The sequence below is a fragment of the Rhincodon typus genome, chromosome 13 (genome assembly GCF_021869965.1).
Source record: "Rhincodon typus isolate 14 chromosome 13, sRhiTyp1.1, whole genome shotgun sequence".
NCBI classification, from domain to species: Eukaryota; Metazoa; Chordata; class Chondrichthyes; order Orectolobiformes; family Rhincodontidae; genus Rhincodon; species Rhincodon typus.
Window position 1 is genome coordinate 27,450,073 of NC_063344.1, and position 19,423 is coordinate 27,469,495.

Consider the following 19,423-nt stretch of genomic DNA (forward strand, 5'->3'; position numbering starts at 1 on the left):
CAGTGAGGTTGTCACTGCGCAGGCAAACTGTGCACGCGCAGAAAGGAAATCAGTGACTACCAGACAGAGTGGAAGCACCAGGCAGGCAATGGAGAAGTCTATTAGTGGCATCATTCTCTAACAGGTTTTCAGTTTTTGATACTGCTAGAGAAAATGGTTTCTCAGGGGAATACAGTGGCATGTTGGCAGCACCAGGAATCAAGGAAGTGCTTGAGCAATTGCAGGACATTCCAGGGGGGAAAAGGTTGTGGTCAGTACAATGACGAGTAAAGAGGGATGGGCTCCTGCGAACAGAATGCAAGATACAGGGAGCTAGGAGGTAAATTAAGAAGCGGTTCTTCAAAGGTCCCCAAACCCATCCTGCATCTTCAGCCCCTAATCTCCCAGACTTCTTCATCAACGCTCCCATTCCCCCAGATTCACTTTCCAGTGTCCCCTAACCGCCTCATCCCATACTGAGACCCTCCCCAGTTTCTCCCTACCTTGCTCCCTTTACCGTCGTCCCTAATCCAGTCCACACTACCCATTTGATCTCCTTCCAAGTCCGGTTGAACCTCACCATCTCCAGAACCCCTCCTACCCTACCCCGGTCCTCACCTTTTCTGTCTACCTCCCGTCTCCCCACCACATGTCGGGCTCCCGCCGCGCCGCCCGCTGTTACAAGAACATTAAACTGGACTCTGGATTACTAGTCTATGCCACTGTCACCAAATACAAGTCAGGATTTCGTCATGGAGAAAAAAAACTAATATGCAGCAGTTTATGCATTGAAAAGTTCTGCATTCGGTTAATGTTCTGCATTATTAGTCTTACATCAAATAAATTAGGAGAAAAACAATGGCATCAGTGAATAGTAACCCAAGTTCCAGTTTTATTTTAAAATTATGGAAAAATGCAGCCCACAGGAGGTTACAAAATAAGCAGGACAGAATCAGACCTTTACAATTCAGTGAACTGTGTAATATGGTGTGTGCTGAAAGTACAAACTGAATTTAAATGTCAGTCTCATTTGCCTTCAATAACATCAAAGCAGCAGGAGATCGATCGGCTCTTTGTCCATTACTGTGTGCAGCAATGCTGACTCTTTGAAGTAGCGTCCAGTTCTAAGGCAGCTTTTGTTCTTGCTCCTGTACATCAAGCACATCGCCAGTCTGCTTAAAGCAGAATTGCTTATTTACAATGACGAGCCCTGTCACATTTTATTAGTGCCACGAGGGTCAGGCTTTGTGAAGTGCAAATGGTAGAGTGAATGCCTACAGCTTGACTCTCTTCTGATTATACTTTCTTACTGTTTTCAGGCAGACATTTGAAGAATTTGGTGTTGGTTTCTTACCTTTGCATTACTGAGGTATAAGAGACCTTAATGAAATGAGAGAGAAAGTTATTGCTACTTGTAATTTGTAATCATCTTCAGTAATATCACAAGTTGCTATAGTATTAGAAAATATTAACTTCAGATACTGAACAGGTATGCAGCAGTAACAAATGATGAATTTTAATTCTTTGGACATCTGCAAAAGTAAAAGTAATCCAACTATAAAATACAGTGCCACTTCATTTCAAACCTGAATTTATGTTAGTATCTAAGTGATAAAGAAATGTGCAAAAATATGTCACGTTATAAAATGTATATTAATAATGCTAACAAAAACAAATATCTTTAGAAAAGTGCCCTAAGCTCCTCACTTTCCTCAAGGTTTAATTCCTTCCCTTGATACCAAACATTTTACCTGGGGAAATAAATATTCCTGTTGAACTCAGTTCCTAAGTACAATATATTTCTGCCCTACCTACACCTCTGCCACCCAAAATGAAATATAGTTGTGGTTTTGACAGATTAACAGCTTTACTTTGATCATATCTCTTCTGCCAGTTAGATTTATAGCAAATTTTCATCAGGAAGTAATCTGTGTAATACTGACAGCAACTTCTGACATTCACACATGTACAGTTAAACATATAAATTTGGAAGCTGCAGTCAGTGATAGCCCACACCATCACAGAGTTCACCACTGCAATCTTTACAAATGCAATCAGCGTTAAATAAATAATTTAATGTGAATTTAAACTTCTAACACACTATTCTTATGTTAAAGCCATTAAAAATGTTACATCTTGTTGAACGGGGTGTATCTGAATCTCTAATGGTGTACCAAGTCATAATTACAATTGGACAAACTCTGAGAAGATTATTAATTTTTTTAAAGCTTACTTGTGATATTTCAACTTCAGACTTAATTACATGTTTATTCCCTGATTTTTTTTTATTTCACACTGTGAAATAATTAAACAGTGAAGAGCAACTGGGAACGGACAACAAATTCTGGCTTTGCTAGTGATACGCATATCCCATTAATGAATTTTTTAAATAAATCAGTGCTCTTGTTAGTGAGAATTCTTCAATGTGACAAATTATTGTGAAGGATGAGCAGATAGTATTATATTTTTGATTTTGGAGCAATTAATTTATAAGTTCTTTTCTACTCCAATCTCAAACTCACGTGAGCGCACAAATGGAGTCCGGTACTGCATTTAAAACACAGTTAAATGTTTTGTGACAAACCCATCTGTCACATGGCAGACTTATAACTGCCACAGTGAGAGTGGTCCTTGCTGAATGGGTCACAAGTCAGGGGCCCTGTGCAGCCAACCTCATGGGGGCTGGGCCTCTTATGCATTTGTGAAGATACACAAACAATGCCCGACCCCTCAAGCACAATGTCTGGAGGAATCACAAGTTACGCATTCGACTTATCTGCTGTCCCAGCACCCATTGAAACAGAGTGGACACAGATGTTCCTTAATCTCAATCAACTGTCCAAGAAGAACAGCACTTCCAGAGAAGCTCACTCTGTATTTATGCTGCAAGTTTAATATTTTATTAACTGTTCCCTCTCCTCAGGTACTGTCTGCTTCTTCATCCTCAATTTATTCTTCAAAAACAAAACAAACCCCAAATCTCTTTCATTCCTGTACCATCTCAGGCCTTTTCTCTCTGGTCCTTGAACGTTTTGACACCTTCCTCCAATTCAGGAGATTGGTAAATTATCGCTCTTTGTCCATCTCAACCTCTGAAATTTTTGACATTGTTGACCACACCATCCTACGCCAATACCATCCTTCCACTAACCAGAAGGGTGGAACTACACTCCCTTGGTTCTATTTCTATCTATTGACGTGGCCAAAGAATCACATGAAGCAGACTCTGCACCATTACCTATGGAATACTCCAAGAATCTATCCTTGGTACCCTCCTGTTTATCACCAATCAAAAACATATCAGAGTTCAAATCAATGCCTGAACCCCTTTCACTGCCTCTGATTTGTTACATCAATTGAAACATGGGGGAGGCGATGGCCTAGTGGTATTATCGCTGGAGTGTTAATCCAGAGACCCAGATAATGTTCTGGAGGTCTGGATTCGAATCCCACCACGGCAGATGGTGGAATTTGAATTCAATAAATATCTGGAATTAAGAATCTAATGATGACCGTGAATCCATTGTTGATTGTTGAAAAAACCCATCTGCTTCACTAATGTCCTTTAGGGAAAGAAACTGCCATCCTCACCTGGTCTGGCCTACATGTGACTCCAGATCTACAGCAATGTGGTTGACTCTTAAGTGCCCTCTGGGCAATTAGGAATGGGCAATGAATGCTGCTAGGTCAGTGACGCCCTCATCTCGTGAATGAATAAAAAAAATTCCTCCAATTAAATGCTGGGGAGACCAAATTCATTATCTTCGATTCCCGCCACTAATTCTGTTCTGTAACTACCGATTCCATTCCTGTCCCTGGCAACCATCTGTGGCTACATCAGACTATCTGCAACCATGGTATCTTGTAAGATGCTAAGCTCAGTTTCTGGTCCTATACACTCATCATCAGTATCTTACTTCACTTCTTTAATATCACCCAATACTACCACTTTCAGCTCATCTGCTACTGAAAACTTCATCAATGTTTCCTGATTCAACTGCTCAAAAGCCTCCCATTTTTTCTCCTCTTAATTCTAGGTTATCCAAAATTGCCCCTATCCATGTCCAGTGACCTGTTGACTTTTATGTTGTCATGGACCACACTTCTCAAAATCATTCTCTTAATCAAACCATTGTTCACCAGTGCCAATATCTCCTCATGAGGCTTGGTGTCAAATTCTGATTGATAATTGCTTCCGTGAAATGTCTGGGATGTTTTACTCTTACATAGGTGCAATATAAATGCAAGTTACTGTATGCTGGTTGTGAAACAGAAACTAATTGAGAACAATTCTAAACCATCAGTGTGAATGCAACTCAGATCGTAACTTCAAGCCTAATCTCATGAGAAAAATGCAACTAAAGCAAGTAGCCCAGATTACAAATGCAACATATTCCATTTGAACAAAATACAAACAGTGTTGTGAAGATTTTGACTAATCCAAATTTTGAACTACAGTGAGCCCTTCTGGTGGAAGTGTGTTATTAGCAGCATAGGCAAACACATGGAACTTGGGAAAAATGGCACCAAAATCAAAGCTAGCACTTGGTTTTCATTCCAACTATCTATTTCAAAAGACAGGTGTGGAGATTTTGTTTTTCTAACCATCTTTTCTTGAATTTTACATGATGAAAGTGAATTCTGCCTTTATTTTCAGTTTAAAAAGTACATTTTGAACAATATTTGTGGATTTACTTTGAGGTAACTCACGCTGAGGAGGAAAAATAAAGTTAATAATTTAAAACCTAACAGAATTATGATCAACAGTTTATCAAAGTACTAAGACCTGACTGTGGAACTGTAAATAAAGCGCACAAACCTAGCCTTTAATGGGGGATCTGCAATATTTGCAGCAACTATGGAAGGTGGCTTCAGTTATTTCTCTGTAGCCGTTAATGCTAACATGGGTTCCTGCTACTGAATACTTGTTAATTAACATGTGACTTCATTGCACAGGAACACTTTGGACCAACACATGTTGAAGTACATGCTTTTTGTTACCAAGTTTAAATAAACAACCACTGATCTGTGTTCTAATAATTTTCCTTTACTATCACTAAGCCTTAATGAGTGCTTTGTTGGAGCACACTTTTACTCCCTAGATTGCCAAAGAGAAAATTTATCAATCTGTAGCAAAACTGCCATAGAAAAGTTATGCCAAATATTGGCCTAGTCAAGACTATAATGTAATTAAGGCAACCTTCACACTTTTACGCCTTCTATATATATATATATAGGCTAAATAAAAGGTTTATCATTACCTCATTGATTGTTTGTCCTAAGTTCTCCTGAGACTGGAATGGCTTCCTAAATAAAACAATAAACATTATTTAATGTGGAATCATTTGTTCTTTAATGTTCTCTATTATACTGATTATAATTCAAATAGATTCAATAACATTTGCACTGATTTTAAATTAACCCATCCAACAAACCTGGGTGAATCCTCCTCAGTCTTTCTTAGTCAATGAAATATATGTTTGTTGAGTGTTAGGAATTATTGCCTTAATGTCTTCTGCAAGAAGTAAGATTATCTCGTAATAAACTTTTCCAGTCCCCTGCTGCAAACTCTGCCATTATACCTTTGTAATTCCCTTCAAGTTTAAGAAACTAGTTTCAGACCCATGTTCCCCACTCTGAAACTGATGTGACATTCTATCATGTTATGAATACTCCTGCCTGGAAGATCCTGAACTGTGACATCATTATTAAATTCTATTTCATTATCACAATATCTAAAGTAGCCTGCTCCCTGGTTCATTCCAGCTTATTCTTCTAAGAAACGCTCCCAAATATGCTCTCTAAATTCATCTTGAAGGCTACCTTTGCCAATTTGATTTGTCCAATCTACATAGTGATTATAATTACGCACTATTATTGCAGTACCTTTCTTACAAGCCCCCATTATTTGTTGTACTATCGTAACTAATGGTGGTTTTTTTTTTTGGGGGGGGGGGGGGGGGGGGTGTCCTAGTGACTTCTTTCCCTTGCCGTTTCTTATCTCCACCCAAAATGATTCTATATCTCAATCTTGCAAACCAAGATCATTTCTCACTTCTGTACTGAACTACTCCAGCTTCTTTGCCCTTATTTTAATGAAATATTAAATATCCTCAAATAGATGGCACTATCTCTGATGTCTAGTAGAACCCCAAGTTCAATGTTTGAATCTTGTTAACCCACTGACATTAAACAGCACTGATTATAATTAACTAGTTGTGTCAATAATTAAAGAAAATTTGAAAATACAAAGAAATGCAATTGTCAATCTTAAATTTATCGAGTGTTGTTAAATTTTAATGGTATTTTTGTAACAATTTATTTTTTTTAATGTGTATTGTAATGTACAATTTGTATGTGCCTAAGGCACTTAGGTACACTTTGTCATCTCACATTCTGTGCTTGACAGGAACAAAAAAAACTTGTTAATGATATTGCAAGTCAAATCCAGTAAAATTAATAAGTAGCTTTTCCCCACCTGTCTATTTTGGTTTCGACAGTGACTGTAAATTGCGCCTCACTGTTGGGCAGATATGTAGAAGGAACAATCTCATAATTTCCTGTTGGGAGGGTGCAAAGTTGAGTCATTTCTTGTGTGTAGCGATGAGGCACACAAGCCACCACAGGCTCTAGATGTTGGGGGGATGCTTGATTCAAATTTTTATCATGTACCTGTGTGAAACAAGTGAAACATCCATTACGTCCATGAATAGTTAATTTCAGGAATTCAGAAAGGTACAGCTTCTTAGAACAGGAACAGCAGAGATTAATTCCTCCCTGGCTATCAAGTTACCATCACCGTAATGGGTATCAGTGGTACACAATTCCATTGGATCTAAGTGAATGATAATGCTGCAAGTTGCTATTAGATTATAGATTTATTATTATAGATTACTGGGCCTGCTGTCGATGCATGCAAGTGCAAACAAAACAAAAATATAACTTTTTTTATTTACTCATGGGATGTGGATGTCGCTGGCTGGCCGGCATTTATTGCACACACCTAAATGTCTTTGAGAAGATGGAGTTGAGCCACCTTCTTGTACCACTGCAGTTCACTCGCTATTGGTTGGCCCACTACTCCCTCCCCTTAGTGAGGGAGTTCCAGGATTTTGAACCAGCAACTGTGAAGGAACGCTGATATGTTTCCAGGTCAGGATGGTGAGTGGCTTAGAGAGGAAATTGCACATGGTGGTGTTCCCATGTTTCTGCTGCCCTTGTCCTTCTATATGAAAGCAATTGTGAGTTTTGAAGCTGCTGTCTAAGATCTTTGGTGAATTTCTGCAATGCATCTTGTAGATAATACACACCGCTGCTACTGACTGTCAGTGGTCGAGGGAGTGGATACTTGTGGAAGTGGTGCCAATGAAGCACACTGCTTTGTCCTGGATGATGTCAAGCTTCTCGAGTATTGTTGGAGGGAAAGTCACTGATGAAACAGCTGAGGATGGCTGGACCTATGACACTATCCTGAAGAACTCCTGCATAGATGTTCTAGAACTGAGATGACTGACCTCCAACAACCACACCCATCTTCCTATGTTGCTAAGTACGACTCCAACCAGTGGAGATTTTGCCCCCCGACAGCCATTGATTCCAGTTTCGCTAGGGCTCCTTGATGCCATACCTGTTTGAATGTAGCCATGATGTCAAGGGCTGTCACTCTCACTTCACCTCTGCCCATGACAGTATCGGCATGAGTGACCACTGCACAGTCCTTGTGGAGACAAAAGTTCCGCCTTCATGCTGAGAATACCTTCCCTCATGTTGTGTGGCTCTATCACTGCGCTAAATGGGACAGACTTTGAACAGATCTACCAACTCAGTACTAGGCATCCATGAGGTGTTGTGGGTCATCAACAGCAGCAGAATTATACTCCAGTACAATCTGCAAACCCATGGCCCAGCATATCAGGTGGCACAGTGGCTCAGTGGTGAGCACTGTTGCCTCAGCACCAGGGACCAGAGTTCGATTCCAGCCTTGGATGGCTGTCTGTGTGGTGTTTGCATGTTTTCTCTCTGTCTACGGGGGTTTCCATCAGGTTGTCTGGTTTCCTCCCACAGTCCAAAGATGTGCAGCTTAGGTGGATTGGCCATACTAAGTTGCCCTGTAGTGTCCAGGAATGTGTAGGCTAGGTAGGTTAGCCATGGGAAAAGCAGGGTTACAGGTCTGGGTGGGTTGATTTTCTGAAGGCTGGTGCAGACGTGATGGACTGAATGGCCTCTATCTGCACTGTAGAGATTCTATGATTCTGCTTTTGAGTTAGAAAGTTGTGTGTTCAAACTCCAACCTGGAACTCGAGAATATCTTTGACGTTCACACTTTGTTGCATAATAATAGACTTAATTGTTCAACAAATTGCTTCAGAAACATACATCAAATGGAGAAAAGCTCTTTTGTTTGCCCAGGATTTACAGACCCTTCTACAAGGGCTTGGTTAGAGAAGAACAAACTTAGACATTTACACTACATTCTACATTCCACAGTGATCTTGAACCACTGAGCAGTTTTGGCGAAAGAGATTAAGGACATAATATTCATATGAACATATGGATCAGGAACAAATGTAGGCCATTCAGCCCCTCCATTCAATAAGATCTCGGCGGACCTGATTGTAACCTCAAATCTCTATCCCCAATAATCTTTCAACCCTTTGCTTATCTAGGATTTTTTTTACAGCGAGAGTTCCAAAGATTCTCAGTCCTCAAAATAAAAGCTTTATCTTTATTTTAAAAGGGCAAGCCCTGATTTTTAAACAGTGACCCCTAGTTCTTGATTCTCTCACAAAAGAAAACATCCTTCAGGATTTTGTATGTTTCAATCAGGTCGCCTCTTAGTCTTCTGAACTTACAATTCAAGCCTAGCCTGTTCAACCTTTCATCAGAAGACAAGCTGCTGATTCCAAGTATTAGTCTAGTAAACCTTCTATGGTTGTCTCCAATGCATTTACATCCTTCCTTAAATAAGGTAACCAATACTGCACTGATCCAGATGTGGTTTCATCAATACCCTATAAAACTGAAGCACAATCTCCTTACTTTTGCATTCAATTCTCCTCATAATAAATAACATTCTATTACATTTCCAAATTACTTTCCTGTAGACTAACCTTTTGTGATTTACGCATGAGGACACCCAGACAGAAGTTTAGTTGCCAAATTTGCTGATGACACAAAGATACAGTTGTGAAAAGGACACAAGGAAGTTACAAAAATATATTCATTAGCCAAGTTGGCAAAGATGAGACAAATGGAGAACAACATGTGAAAGTATGGATATGTCCATTTTGACGGGAAGAATAAGAAAGAAACATATCTAAATAGTATAGACTGCAGAGCAAAATGCAGATTGCAGATGCAAAATGATCTGGATGTCCTCATGCATAAATCACGAAAGCTTATTAATTTGTTTTTGCAGTTTCAGTTCATTTGTTTTGCTTTGAATACCGTGTGCATTCTGATACAGAGCCGTTAGTTTTACCTTTTTGCTTCCTTTGTAAATTCTAGTCGTACCTGTTACTTGGTTTTAGTTTATGACTGAAAATAATTGCCCATGTTGTTAGAAAAATCATCAGTTAGCACTTCCAGTTGAATGATTTGGTACACTTTAAATTCAACATTTTCAATCCAGGTCAATCAAAAGTGCTTCTAATTCAGGATCAAGACTTTTATTCAGAGATTTTCAGCATCATTCAATGCATGAGATTACCTGATAAACATGGAATCCTATTGGAAGGAACTGTCCATCTACACTTTCCTGGCACAGAGTGATTCGAACATTTCCAATACCAGTTTCAGAGAGGATTGAGAATGGCAAATGTGGATTAGTGCTGTATGTTGGGAAGTTCCTGCTTCCACCTGCATTCTTTCCATTGATCCACGAATCTGTAAACTGCATTATCTCCCATTCCCCTTCAGAATTTTCCTCCAACTGCGTAAGTGGATGAGCTGCTTTCACTACACTGAGGGCATAGGAATATTTAATAAAATATTTCGAGAAACCATCATGAAGAGTGTTTCATTACAGTTGGTGCAAAACATTAAAGGAGGAAAGTGATTTTGGAGTAATTACAAATCCAATATTAATTTTTGTATTTTGTAAAAAAAAAATTTAAATAGTCACTCATAGAATCATTTAACCATTCTGTGCTCCAGCCGAACTGTTATGTCTGGTTTCTTAGAGATAGAAATGTAGGTCTGTTTAAATTTCAAACAGATGAGCTCCAAGGTTGAGGGAGAACAGTTGATGTTCATTCAGCTTTTTATTTAAGTGCTCAGTTCTTCTCAAGTAGTTGTTGACTTCTGGGCAGGAAAAGGTCAGAAAGGGAAAGGGATAAACTGATGGTTGTAAATGTGATAGATCTACAATAAAACGTTTGTAAATCTCTGAAGTCTTTTGCCACCTAATTCAACATATGGATTTTGATGTGTGAAATATGGTTCACCAGTAAGGCAACCACTAATGGTGAACATTTAACCTAATATAAAAGTTGAAGAGTTTATCTATTTCTACACAGATTCATTAACAGATCGAGAATAAAGACTTGGTTACACCAAACAGATTAAATGCGAGCTATATACGATTCAAGAGGAACCAACATTGAGGTGGAATGACCAACATCCACAGATTCAGGACATGGTCAAGAAGAAATTGCGTGTTTCAGAAATCCAGGATACTTAAAAAAAAAATTGCTTCAACAGAATATTTGCTTCCATGTATGGAACTCATGAGATTAAAGGACCCCGAGGGTGTCAAGGGGCAACTGATTCAGCAGGGAACACATCCACAGTGAATGAAATTCAGGAGATTAAGGGTCTACCCAGGGAAGATAATAGACTGTCTGACTAGTTTAGCAGGAACAGCAACCACAGTAAATGACATCCGAGAAATGAAAGGTCCTCCACTGAATGGAGATATTACAGATCATGCAGGGCCAATAACAGAATCAAAGTCAACAGTCCTCAAACCATAGACCAACCAATCTTCTGAGTCCCAAGAGAATACAATTTGGAAGAATTGTGAAACCTCCAGACTGCCTGAATATGCGGAGTCAGAAACTTTAGTAAATGGGGTACTGGTAAACATAATTATATACATGAATACATAAATGCTAACCATGGGAAAAAAAAAAGCTTGGTAGGTGCTGGCAGTGAAGCTGTTGCCAAAGGTAACAATTCTTTAAGGACTCATATTGGAGACTGCATCATGGTCCACCCAATCTGATGATTTCATGCAAACTTGTGTGTGGATAAGGCAGAACAGCTTAGGACCTTGTCGGATAGACAGTGATAAAGTAGACCTCGCTAACATAACTTGTACCAGATTGCTATCATGCAATAAATGACATCTTATTTAAGAGCCTCTTCTCATAAAGACTCATTAGGTAGCAGCAAACTATTCCCATCACAAGCAGGCGGTGGTGGGCACCTGAAAACAAATACAACAGTTCTTACCTCAATGATATTTTAGATGTTGAAAAAGCACGTAGTAGAAAATGTCCATCTTCGTCTTTCATGAATGTACTTGGGATGACAAGATAGTAGCCAGGTGTAAGATCACAATGCAGTTTCACTTCCCTGTCATACGTATGGCATTCTGTTGAAATGGTTGGTGTTTTGGCAACAGTTTTCTGCAAATTAAATCGTTTCTTCTCTACCTAAAATTTCATACAGTAAAGGGAAGGTTGGTTGTTTGAAAGGCAAAATCTAAACTGAATTATCCATTCTCTTTCTTTAAAAGAAAAGGGAATAATCAAGGCCAAAGAGATCATCATATTGCAAATCTTAGAGTCATCTCCTAATTGGACTGGATTTTACTACTTTCTGGTTTCAGGAAGTAATGAAAGATGCTTCTGCTTTATGTTTCTATTCATAAAACTAAATTCCACGTGAAGATTTCCAATTTACAAGATCACAAGTTTAGGGTCTCAGATACATTCTCAGATACAGAGATGCTTGTCACTGCAATTACAAGACAACAAATAAAAACAATATATAGAAACAAATCAACAGTCTAGATGTTATCATACATCAAACACAGATTAAATATTTAATTCCTGCCTAAGTCATTTGATTTGAGCCAACAGTACCTTCCATACATGTAGCCCTATTGCTCGATGACGTTTCTGTTGGAGGACATCAGTGGTGGGGTCTTCTTCAATATTCTGACAATGCATAGTAGCCTTCTCTGACCAACAAGCCTTGTCATTTCTGTTGCTGGAATCATGTTTTTTTTGTAATATTGTGATAACTACTTCACCTGGATCCAAAATTCTCAACCAGAATTTGGGGTTGGTACAGAAACTACTGTTGTTACGGCAACCACCAGCAGATAGACCTAACACCCACTGTCCTGAAAGTTGTAGTGTATGACGCAAACTTTTACCTAAAAAATAAATGCAAAAATTCTAAATACAGACATTGTTACCTACATATTACATAACAAATAAAGAGAGCCCTTTCATAATTTTACCAGTTAGGTTCATCATGACACAATACATTGTTTGTCCATTAGCAGCCACTACTCACCAGGCATCACTATTGGTTATCTCACTTGCTGAGTACAATGAACATTTACAAACTGATGGTAGTATATATACAGATAATGCCTGATTAACTATTTAGGGCTGATTTAACATTTCAGAACATTAACACACAGTCTTCTAGAGAAAAAATACTTAATCAGAAAACAACAGAGGTAAACAGAGAACTTGCATTTTATGTAAAATTTGGTTTACATTGTATTTTGACACAAACATCAAATGCTTAACAACTTGCAAAGCATTTTGCAACTAATAGGTTACTTCTGAAATGCAGTCACTTATGCAGGCAAGCACAAAAAAATCAAGCAGCAAATGGAAGAATGACGAGATAATATGTTTTGGTGTTGTCGCTAGACATGGGAATGTCAATCAACAATCACAGAATCTCACTCTCTCCTCAATGTCTACATGGCATTTCTGGATTAAATGAATTAAATTAAATAGCCAGGATGCAAGGATCTGTAGTGGCTACTGGCCGAATCTGTTGCAGCTCCAAAAGCTGGCAATAGTGACAGTTAAAGATGCAAGTTACTGTTCTGTGACTGGGGGGACATCATTGACACATGATAACAGATGGCTCCCCATTGTTTTGACTTATGAGTTGCTCTCGCTACTGTTTTTCAATCTGGCAAGCAAAGGTCTACCACTGTGAGGAATCTGACTCCTTAAGATAACTTTTTGTTTATTTATCTAATTGGTGTCAGTTGAGTAAAGAGTTAGTGCTTCATTAGTTCAGCATGCTTTACCCTGTGCTACATTAAAGCAGATAAGTTGGCTATTCAGCTCATTGACTTTGTGCTAGGTCTTTGAAACAGCCACATAATTAGATCACTTCCTAGCTCTATGCCTACTGTTCTACAAATGCATCCTTTTCAAGTATCTATCCAATTCCCTTTGAAAGTTATTATTGAATTCTCTTCCATCACCTTTTCAGGTAATGATTTCTGGATCATCATAATTTATAACCGGGAAAAAAAATTCTCATCTCTAAATGGCTTTTTTGGTTACCTATACTCCTGCTAGTGGTAATTTGTTTTTCTTAGTCTATGCTGCTTTGAATATCAGCAGCAAATTTATGATTTCAGACAACTCCATTAAATCTCCATTTAGCATCCTGTGAGCAGAATAACCACAGCTTTACCCATCAGTCCATGCAACTGAAGTACTTCAGCTAGGGTATCACTGCAGTAATTGTATGGGATCCTCTGCACCCTTTCCAAGGTCTTAACATAATTTCTGTTTGATCATCTGTATTTTTTTACTTTACATTGATATTCCATTGAAAATCTCAGGTTGATGCCCACGAATTTTCCAAGCATTCCCCTCAGTGTAGCTTTCGGTCAGTCCTCCCTGGATACAAAATGTGAGCAGGCTATCTAAATGCATTTAAAGATCTTCCTGGTATAATTCAAACTATCACTTAAGATTATACATTTTCTAGTGCTTAATTTTGCCGCCACTGCTTGGTAGAATAATGTCAAGTTTGCTGGTATTTCATTCTAAAATTGAGATAATGGGCTCTGTTCCCTCTCCTTCACTTGCTCAAAACATGTTAAATTTCTAACGTTTTCCTGTTCTAATGAAATGTCAGACCTGAAAATGTAATTCATTCTTCTCTCTGCAGAGATGCTGCCAGACCTGCTGAGTACAGGTACTTGCAGAATTCTGTTTTATTTCAGAGTTCAGGATTCCAGAATTTTTTGCTTTAGTATTCTGCAATCTTCATTGCTTTTATCCACTACAGCCTTTTGGTCCAACTCACTACAGAAATTCCTTCTGGTTCCACTTAAAGCTTCATTTTAAAGTGGTTTCATCCTTTAAATGGATGTTGCAGCACTTGAAGTGCTGCAGGAATACTATGCATGTCATTATTCCGTACCATGTGAGTTATGATCATTGATCCAAGGTTAATATAAATCACAAAGTATCATAAGTATCTAAACTTACCTGTTAAAAGACTGAGGATGTGTCCCTCCATATTTATCGGATATCCCACTGTTACCTCATCAAAATCCCGAAAAAATTCATGCTCCTCCACCCAGAATTCCCCATCCTCTGCTGCAGACTGCAGGGCTGTAGCAATGGCAGGATCCAATGTTTTCCAACTATCGCCTCTGTAAAATAAATCGCTGTTCAAAACTTAGGAGTCAACTCATTATTAATAACTGATCGTGTTCATGTGACGGCGAGGGCAACTGTGGACTTCAGGTCAAACAAAATCATGGAGTAGGGGCAATGGGGAACATGGAATAATTTGGAATCCATGGGGGACATCAGGAGAGGAAAGCTCAGGGTGGGAGTTACACATGATGAGTTTAAAAGACAAGAGGAGAGTGGAAAGAAGAATAAAAGGTGAGGCTAGGAGGACAAGTTGGAAGAGGGAGTTGTTAGCAGTTGCATATTGAATCTGCTGCTAAGTTAGGTGACAGTTGGTCGGTCTGAGTGATGTACTCTGTTTGATGGGTGCAGGATAACATGTTACTCAATAAAGGTTGGTAGCAGTTTGTTTTCTGAATTCAAGTGTGATGGGCTAAGTATGGATGGGTGGTAGAAAGGATAGTCCCTTCCTGTTTGTGGGTCTGTTCAGTAAGGAGGGGATAGCTCATGTTAGCAAGACTGTGCTTAGTGGGGAAGAGGAAGGAACTTTGCATGCATACTACCCAGGTGAGGAAGATGGGTGATCATATCACAGAATCACAGAAGTATTATGATGCAGAAGAAATAACTTCTTAATCTCACATTTTGCAAATCAGTTCATATCTGTGCCCAAATCCTTTTACAAGTGGGAACAGTAACTCCCCATCTATAATAAAACAAAGAACTACAGATGCTAGAAATCTGAATCAGAAACAGAAATTGCTGGAGAAACTCAGCAGGTGAGGCAGCATCCGTGGAGTTACTGCTTCAAGTTGAGTGACCCTCCTTCAGATCTGGTAGTAGCGAGGAAAAGGTGGTATTTATACTGATGACACTGAGGGGGTTGGGGAAAGAAAGAGGATTGAGTGGATAGATGGAGACAGCGTCTTGAGAGAGAAAGAGAGAAAGACAATTAGGCAGGGAAGGAGAAAAGCTGATAATGGGGACAATGAGTCACACAGTCATATAGTACAGAAACAAACTCTTCAGTCTACCTCGTCCATGCCGAATCAGGTTTCCCAAACTAAGCTAGTCCCACTTGCCTGCATTTGACTCATATCCCTCTAAACCTTTCCTTTTCATGTACCTGTCCAAATGTCTTTTAAATGTTGTAACTGTACCTGCATCCACTTCGTCTGGCAGTTCATTCCACACATGAACTACTCTGTGTGAAAAAGTTGCCCCTCAAGTTCCTTTTAAATCTTTCTCTTCTTACCTTAAAAATATGTCCCCTAGTTTTGAACTCCACCACACCTCGGAAAAGAACTTTGCTATTCACCTTATCTATGCCCCTCATGATTTTATAAACCTCTTAAGGTCGCAGCGAAAATGTGCAGCTTGGGTTGTGGACATGATTGTTCATTTGTTGTTCTATGATGTGCAGACGTTTCATTACCATTGTAGGCAACATCATCAGTGTGACCTCTAATTGAAGCGTTGGTGTTCTGCTCCGTTCCAAATTTATATGATCCTCTGGTGTGGTGGGTCTTGTCACTTTCGGTTCTGTTTTATAGCAGCGGTCTGTAAATGGGGTCTATTTCTATGCGTTTGTTAATGGAGTCCTGTGTTGAGAACCAGGCCTCCAGAAATTCCGTTGCACGTCTGTTGTTCGCTTATCCCAGTATAGTCACTTTGCCCCAGTCAAACTGATGGCCTTCACTGTCTGCGTGTATCGAGACAAGTGAATATTGGTCATATCTTTTTACTGTCAGCTAGTGTTCGTGTATCCTGGTCATCAGTTTCCTCCCGTTTGTCCAATGTAATCTCTATTGCACTCACCTGCATGGGATTCTGCATATCATGTTAGTCCTGTTTACTGTTGGTATGGGGTCTTTAATCTTTGATAGCATTTGATGCAGTGTTGATGTAGGTTTGTGTGCAATCATCATCCTATGTGGTCTAAGGAGTCTGGTTGTCATTTCCGATATATTTTTGATGTAGGGTAGAGTTACTAGTGTCTTCTGTTGTACCGTGTCCTCTGTAGCTGGATAGGTCACTCAAAATAGCAAAATCAGATAATATACCAAGCATGCTGGGAAATCAAGCCAAGCATCGGCCAAAGTATCTGTGCAAAGATACTGAAATAAACAAGCTGCAGATCCAGACAGGCAGGCTACAGCTGCTGACAGCACAATACACAACTGACTAAGATAACACAGTGTGAAGCTGGAGTAACACAGCAGGCCAGGCAGCATCAGAGGAACAGGAAAGTTGATGTTTCGGGTCAGGAGCCTTCTTCAGAATTTCTAAAAAAGAATGCCGACCCAAAATGTCAACTTTCCTGCTCTGCTGTGTTCCTCCAGCTCCACACTGTGTTATCTCTGACTCTAGCATCAGCAGTTCTTACTATCTCTGACACAAGTGACTAAGCCTATTTACCAGGACAACAGGAAACATCGAGCTGTTTCCGGAACAAAGGGACACCTCACACCCTTACCTGGGAAGCCTACCTGACTTACGTGCCCTTAACACTTTCAGAAATGGAGGACCAAATACCACCCCACCATCCGCACGGCACTGCCTGATTGGGTCTGATCAATCAAGGTGATTGACTTCTGATCGATCCATTGATGGAAATCGAAAATTCTCCCAAAGGGGTGCGGAAGCTTCCAAGGATAAGAATTGTCACAACAGTACCCTTGGGAGCAGTAACCCGAGACCAACCACTGAAAAAAGAGGCGCCCTAGGACCACTGGGAGAGGTTGACCAGACGACCATCACCATGTGGATCAAGGTCAAGGTCTAGTGTGGTAATGTTTGATCATTCCAAGTTAAGTTAAAGTACAAGATACTGACTTAGATTTACAGTATTAATTATCAGATTTATAGTGTTAATTGTTAGATTGTAGCATAATCGTTATTATAGTATTAATTGTGTTATAACCAATAAGGATCATTTCATATTACTATTAAGAGTCGACTCACAGTCCTTTGTAGGATATACGGGCTAAACACACTGTGTGGTGAGTGCAACACCTCTGACAGTCATTTGTTTTGTAGGCATCAGCGGATGAAACTTCTTGGGTATTCATTGTCGGTAAATATTTTGTGCAGGTGTTCCTCTCCCATTCTCCGGAGTTCTAGGATGTTGCAGAGTGATGTGGCTCGTTTAAATAGTGTCTTAATGCAGCTCTGTTTGTGTACGGTGGGCTGGTTGCTATTGAAGTTCAGGATTTGGTCCGTGTGTGTGGTCTTCCTGTACGCTCAGGCCTAGAATTCACCGTCAGTCTCTTTACCATTACATCGAAGAACAGGAGCTGTTTGTTGTTTTCTTCTTCTCTTGTGAATTTTATGCTTGCAAAGATGCTGTTAACAAGTTGGTGGGTTTCTTCTACTTTTGAGCATTTGATTATTACAAATGCGTTGTCCACATATCTTATCCATGGTTTTGGTTGGATTATAGGAAGGACTGTGTGTTACAGTCTCTGCATCCCTGCTTCTGCGATGAGACCTGAGATGGATGATCCCATCGGTCTGCCATTGATCTGTTTGTGTATTAGACCATTGAATGTGAAGTACATTGTTAGGCATAAATCTAGTAGTTTCAGTAAGCTGTCCTTTCTGATGTTCAGGATCGGTGCTCCTGGTACTTCTAGTAGCGTGGCTAGCGTCTCTCCAGCTAACGGTATGTCAATGGATGTAAATAATGCTGTAATATCAAAGGAGATCATGACTTTGTCCTCGTCAATTTCTGTGTCCCTGAGCTGTGAGAGAAATTCTTGGGCCAAATGGATTGAGTGCGGGGATCGAGATGTTTAGGTCTCTGTTGTAATTCCATTGCTAGCTTGGTGTGTAGGTGTGCCTGGTAAGGAGACTATTGGTCTAAGTGGGATTCTAGGTTTGTGTACCCTGGGGAGTTCGTAGAAGCGGGGGGTGTTTGAGCCATCTGGTTTCATTCTATGTAGTCAGCATTGGTGATCTCTCTTGCATAGTTAAGTTTCTTGAGTGTCTGGATTATCCCGTTCTCTAGCTGTAGTGTGGGGTCTGATGCCACCTGTTGGTATATGGCTGTATCAGCGAGTACTGCCTGTGCTTTCTCGACGTAGTCTGTTCTGTTCAGAACGGAATGGTGGAAAAGTTTAAAGTCTCGTGTCTGACTGCTGTTTTAGTCTGTGTGGCTGGGCACAGCACAATCATTCTTTAGTGGAAATCTATGCACAACGAACACATGCAGCATTCTGAATATATTAGGTACAGCTGCGATTCTGCAGATTCTGGTCATTCATAACCATGGTCATTCGTCCTTTGTCCCCTGATAGGATTGTGAAGTTTATAAACCTATATAAGGTAATCCCTCAAGCTCCTATGCTTCAGTGAAAGAGGTTCTAGCCTATTCAGCCTCTCCTCATAACTCAAACCCTCCAGTCCCGGCAAAATCATGCTAAATCTTTTCTGAATCCCCTCCAATTTAATAATATCCTTCTTATAGCAGGGCAGTCAGACTGTACACAGTACTCCAAAAGTGGTCTTACCAGGCTGTACACAACATGATGTCTCCACTCCTATACTGAATGATTTGATTTGATTTATTATTGTCACATGTACCCAGGTACAGTGAAAAGTTTTGTTTTGCAAGCGGTACAGGCAGATTGTACCATACAAATTGCATTAGGGTAATAGAACAGAACGAAGAATAGAATGTTTCAGAGATAGCAGGAACTGCAGATGCTGGAGAATCTGAGATAACAAGGTGTAGAGCTGGATGAACAGAGCAGGCCAAGCAGCATCAGAGGAGCAGGAAGGCTGACGTTTCGGGCCTAGAAAAT

General features: G+C 39.8%; 1 protein-coding gene across 1 annotated transcript in view; it reads right to left on the reverse strand.

Moving 5' to 3' along the window:
• Positions 1–843: 843 nt before the first annotated feature.
• Positions 844–19,423, reverse strand: part of LOC109930080 (calpain-10) — a 38,173-nt gene continuing 19,593 nt past the window's right edge. The window contains exons 4-11 of the mRNA XM_048604573.1: positions 18,177–18,361; positions 14,469–14,635; positions 12,069–12,364; positions 11,434–11,636; positions 9,689–9,941; positions 6,458–6,651; positions 5,241–5,286; positions 844–1,359 (exon numbers count right to left, since the gene is read on the reverse strand). Coding sequence (XP_048460530.1) covers positions 1,330–1,359; positions 5,241–5,286; positions 6,458–6,651; positions 9,689–9,941; positions 11,434–11,636; positions 12,069–12,364; positions 14,469–14,635; positions 18,177–18,361 — 1,374 coding nt within the window. The 3' untranslated portion in view covers positions 844–1,329. The remainder of the gene's footprint in view (positions 1,360–5,240; positions 5,287–6,457; positions 6,652–9,688; positions 9,942–11,433; positions 11,637–12,068; positions 12,365–14,468; positions 14,636–18,176; positions 18,362–19,423) is intronic.